The 5,000-nt window shown below is 43.4% G+C and overlaps 1 protein-coding gene across 2 annotated transcripts in view; it reads left to right on the top strand.

Moving 5' to 3' along the window:
- Nucleotides 1-5,000, top strand: part of kermit (PDZ domain-containing protein GIPC-like protein kermit) — a 49,054-nt gene that overhangs the window by 32,968 nt on the left and 11,086 nt on the right. For both annotated transcript variants that reach the window (XM_070144861.1, XM_070144862.1), the window contains one exon: nt 2,950-3,046. In XM_070144861.1, the coding sequence (XP_070000962.1) occupies nt 2,950-3,046 (97 nt within the window). The remainder of the gene's footprint in view (nt 1-2,949; nt 3,047-5,000) is intronic.

Raw genomic sequence — 5,000 nt, 5'->3', positions numbered from 1 at the left:
GAGAAGAAATATACCGTGTTATGTGATAGGAGAAGAGATATACCGTGTTATATGATAGGAGAAGAAATATACCGTGTTATGTGATAGGAGAAGAGATATACCGTGTTATATGATAGGAGAAGAAATATACCGTGTTATGAGATAGAAGAATATATACCGTGTTATATGATAGGAGAAGAAATATACCGTGTTATATGATAGGAGAAGAAATATACCGTGTTATGAGATAGAAGAATATATACCGTGTTATATGATAGGAGAAGAAATATACCGTGTTATATGATAGGAGAAGAAATATACCGTGTTATGAGATAGAAGAATATATACCGTGTTATATGATAGGAGAAGAAATATACCGTGTTATATGATAGGAGAAATATACCGTGTCATATGATAGGCGAAGAAATATACCGTGTTTCGTGATAGGAGAAGAAATATACCTTGTTATATGATAGGAGAAGAAATATACCGTGTTTCGTGATAGGAGAAGAACATATACGGTGTTATGTGATAGGAGAAGAAATATACCGTGTTATATGATAGGAGAAGAAATACACCGTGTTATATGATAGAAGAAATATACCGTATTATATGATAGGAGAAGAAATATACCGTGTTATATGATAAGAGTATAACACATCGGAAAGCATAGGAGGAGCAACACGTCTCACAAGCTGTCAGGAATTTTACCGATGTTGCGGGCGCGCCAGGAGTGGAAAGTTGACGTGGGGAAGTGAGTGTGTTTACCGGGAAAGTTGATGGGCGGGAGAAGCAAAGGAGTGACACTGAAATTGCCGAGTGGATGGGAAAAGGCGGGCGAAGGACGGCCCAATAGATGGACGTTTGGAATGGAAGGGCAATTTATGTACGTTTGGAATGGAAGGGCAATTTATGTACGCTTGGAATGGAAGGGCAATTTATGTACGTTTGGAATGGAAGGGCAATTTATGTACGCTTGGAATGGAAGGGCAATTTATGTACGTTTGGAATGGAAGGGCAATTTATGTACGCTTGGAATGGAAGGGCAATTTATGTACGTTTGGAATGGAAGGGCAATTTATGTACGTTTGGAATGGAAGGGCAATTTATGTACGTTTGGAATGGAAGGGCAATTTATGTACGTTTGGAATGGAAGGGCAATTTATGTACGCTTGGAATGGAAGGGCAAATTTGGGGGGAAGTGGCAAGGTTGATGTTTCCAAGTTGGGGGGGGGGGGTGAGACTGGAACAAAAAAAGGGTGTTGAGAACGAGTGTGTGACATCGGGAAGTTGATATAGGATCTGGTAGCTTGTGGTCGAACTGGGAATCTACATCCCAGAATATAACATTTTTTTGGGAATTTACATCCCAGAATATGACTTTTTTATTTTATTATTATTATTTTTTATTATTTTTTTTTTTTTTTTCTTCCGTGAGACAATCGAGACTTCGAACAAAGGCAGGACCCGCTTCCGGTGGCTGAAAATACGTCCATGATTCGGATGACGTCATCGCTGTCACGAGACGACGACGCCGGCGAGACGAATCTCACAGGGTTTGAGGGTGACGTGATTAGTCGCGCTCCAGATCTCTCGGCGACAGACAGCTGTCATTTCACTCTTGTTTTAACCCGCGGAAGAGAAGGCGGAGTCACTCTCTCTCCACGAACGGCGCCCGGCCTGGTGGCGGCGGCCCCAGGGATCTTGAAAACGCTCCTTTGTTTTCTATATTTATGAGAGAAAGGAGCGGGGAGGGATGGGGAAGGGAGGGGGAAGGGGGAGAGACACACGCATACGCTCGTACAGGTCTCGCGCATGGAAATACCTCCCAGGTCACGTTGGAGAGTGTGACCTCCGTGGCCTGGCGGTCCGGGTCACGAGCAGGTGTGAGGGGAAAGGAGGGCAAGAGGTGGCTGCAACAGAATGAATATTCAGATATCCCGGCAAGTGGAGGCATTGGGAAAGCAGCTGGCGTCTCCCTCGGGGCTCCTCGTCGCATCCAGCTGTCAGGTGGCGCTTGCCTTGGCCTCTGCATTCCAATACACCGGGAATCACTTGCATTGTAAAGATATTCAGATCAGACGAAGCTTGATTTTTAGACCGCGATATCGTGCAGCTACCAGAGGGTGTTATGGCGTGCCTGCATTGTACCCGAAGGCTGTTGTTAATAACACCTGTCGCTTTATCTGATCACATTTATAAGATTGTTTCACCTTGAGATGTTCAGACAGACTTAGGGTTGTAGTATGAGGACAAATCTATAAGATTGTTTCACCTTGAGATATTCAGACAGACTCAGGGTTGTAGTATGAAGACAAATCAACTCGTACTGGTAATATAGTATGTCTAAGATGGAGCGTATAGACTGGTGATGTACAGCGGTAGGACGACATAATACATGCAAAGATGTGGCGTGTCGAGTAAACGGAGAGACGAAGTGTACACTCTATACAGTGTACACTTGAATATGAATATATACTGTGTTATGAGATTGAGAGAGAGACGAAGTGTACACTCTATACAGTGTACACTTGAATATGAATATATACTGTATTATGAGACAGAGAGAGACGAAGTGTACACTCTATACAGTGTACACCTGAATCTGAATATATACTGTGTTATGAGACTGAGAGAGAGACGAAGTGTACACTCTATACAGTGTACACCTGAATCTGAATATATACTGTGTTATGAGATTGAGAGAGAGACGAAGTGTACACTCTATACACTCTATGCAGTGTACACGAATATGAATTTATACTGTATTATGAGACAGAGAGAGAGACGAAGTGTACACTCTACACCGTGCCGTTTGTTTCAGCTCTACTCTCTCTACCTTTGTCCAAGACGCAGAGCAAGATCCCATTCTACCGTGACTTCCGAGAATGTTTCCCAAATGCTTATAATACTCGCCAGGAAAATTACGCTCCGAACACGAGACTAACCGTTGCTCTTCCTTCTTTACAGATCCTGTTCTGCACGCTCAACACACACAAGGTCGACATGACCAAGCTTTTAGGCGGGCAAATCGGCCTAGACGACTTCATATTCGCACATCGGAAAGGTATGCCGTTGCTGTGTCCTTGAGGGAGGCGGGTGTCGGCGTCCCCCGGTCTGCAGGATGTGTGAGGGATGTAAGGAGGATGTGTGAGTAATGCGTATGTGTTTCCGCACGCATTGCTCTGGGATTGTGGGATCTCGGTGCGGATTCCTTTGTGAGGCGCAGGGACGGAGAGGAGAGAGAGAGAGAGAGGGAGAGGGAGAGGGAGAGGGAGAGGGAGAGGGAGAGGGAGAGGGAGAGGGAGAGGGAGAGGGAGAGGGGAGAGGGAGAGGGAGAGGAGAGAGAGAGAGAGAGAGAGAGAGAGAGAGAGAGAGAGAGAGAGAGAGAGAGAGAGAGTGTGTGAGAGAGAGAGTGAGGGAGAGGGGGAGAGAGAGAGAGAGAGAGAGAGAGTGTGTGTGTGTGTGTGTGTGTGTGTGTGTGTGTGTGTGTGTGTGTGTGTGTGTGTGTGTGTGTGTGTGTGTGTGTGTGTGTGCAAGGGAAAAAAGACGGAGATGGAAAGGGAAAGCATGGGAGAGGGAAGGAGGAAGGAGGAAGGGAAAAGGAAGGAAGGAAGGAAGGATGGGAAAATGAAAGAAAGGACTTGAGATTGAGAAAGGGCGAGGAAGGGGAAGGAGAGAGAGAGAGAGAGAGAGAGAGAGAGAGAGAGAGAGAGAGAGAGAGAGAGAGAGAGAGAGAGAGAGAGAGAGAGAGACAGAGAGAGATAGAGGGGAGAGGGGATGGGGGGGGAGAGAGAGAGAGAGAGAGAGAGAGAGAGAGAGAGAGAGAGAGAGAGAGAGAGAGAGAGAGAGAGAGAGAATGAGAGAGAGAGAGACAGACAGAGACAGACAGAAAGACAGAAAGATAGAAACAGAGATAGAGAGAAAGGAAACAGGCAGACAGCTAAATACAAGGACTCGCATTTGTGCCCTCCAAAAAACCCGCAATATCTTATGGATGCTGTGTGAGTGATGCCAGACGTCTTTGGCTCGGGTGCGAGATCCACAGAGATAACTCGCTAAAACAACACGAAGTTCAGGATGCACGAAGACGTAAACACGGGACCTGAGAAATACAAACAAAGGGACTTACAAGAATGAATCCTGAATGTGTTTGCGTCGGGAGAGGTCGCCGATATTCGTCGAAAATAATTTGGATGTTAATAAGATGTTGCTTGTAATGAGACGGCAGTTTCGCGTCGTCTTTCGCCTTGTCATTCTAACTGATTAAATTAAATGTCAAGACTTGTATAAGACAGTAAAAATTGAGGTCTTGTTTATACTAAGGATTAGATGACCCTGTACTGGGTTTTAAAAGGCCTTGTTTATATTTAGATCTTCCTGTACTGTGTTTTAAAAGGTCTTGTTTATACTTAAATCTTTCTGTACTGGGTTTTAAAAGGCCTTGTTTATATCTAAATCTTCCTGTACTGGGTTTTAAAAGGCCTTGTTTATATTTAGATCTTCCTGTACTGGGTTTTAAAAGGCCTTGTTTATATTTAAATCTTCCTGTACTGGGTTTTAAAAGGTCTTGTTTATATTTAAATCTTCCTGTACTACTGGGTTTTAAAAGGCCTTGTTTATATTTAAATCTTCCTGTACTGGGTTTTTAAAGGCCTTGTTTATATTCAAATCTTCCTGTACTGGGTTTTAAAAGGCCTTGTTTATATTTAAATCTTCCTGTACTGGGTTTTAAAAGGCCTTGTTTATATTTAAATCTTCCTGTACTGGGTTTTAAAAGGCCTTGTTTATACTTAAATGACCCTGTACTGGGTTTTAAAAGGCCTTGTTTATATTTAAATCTCCCTGTACCGGGTTTTAAAAGGCCTTGTTTATATCTAAATCTTCCTGTACTGGGTTTTAAAAGGTCTTGTTTATATTTAAATCTTCCTGTACTGGGTTTTAAAAGGTCTTGTTTATATTTAAATCTTCCTGTAATGGGTTTTAAAAGGTCTTGTTTATATTTAAATCTTCCTGTACTG

Source organism: Penaeus vannamei, chromosome 32 (genome assembly GCF_042767895.1).
Source record: "Penaeus vannamei isolate JL-2024 chromosome 32, ASM4276789v1, whole genome shotgun sequence".
Classification (NCBI taxonomy): Eukaryota; Metazoa; Arthropoda; class Malacostraca; order Decapoda; family Penaeidae; genus Penaeus; species Penaeus vannamei.
Note: the sequence above shows the minus strand (reverse complement) of the source record. Positions and strands in the feature narration are given on the sequence as shown.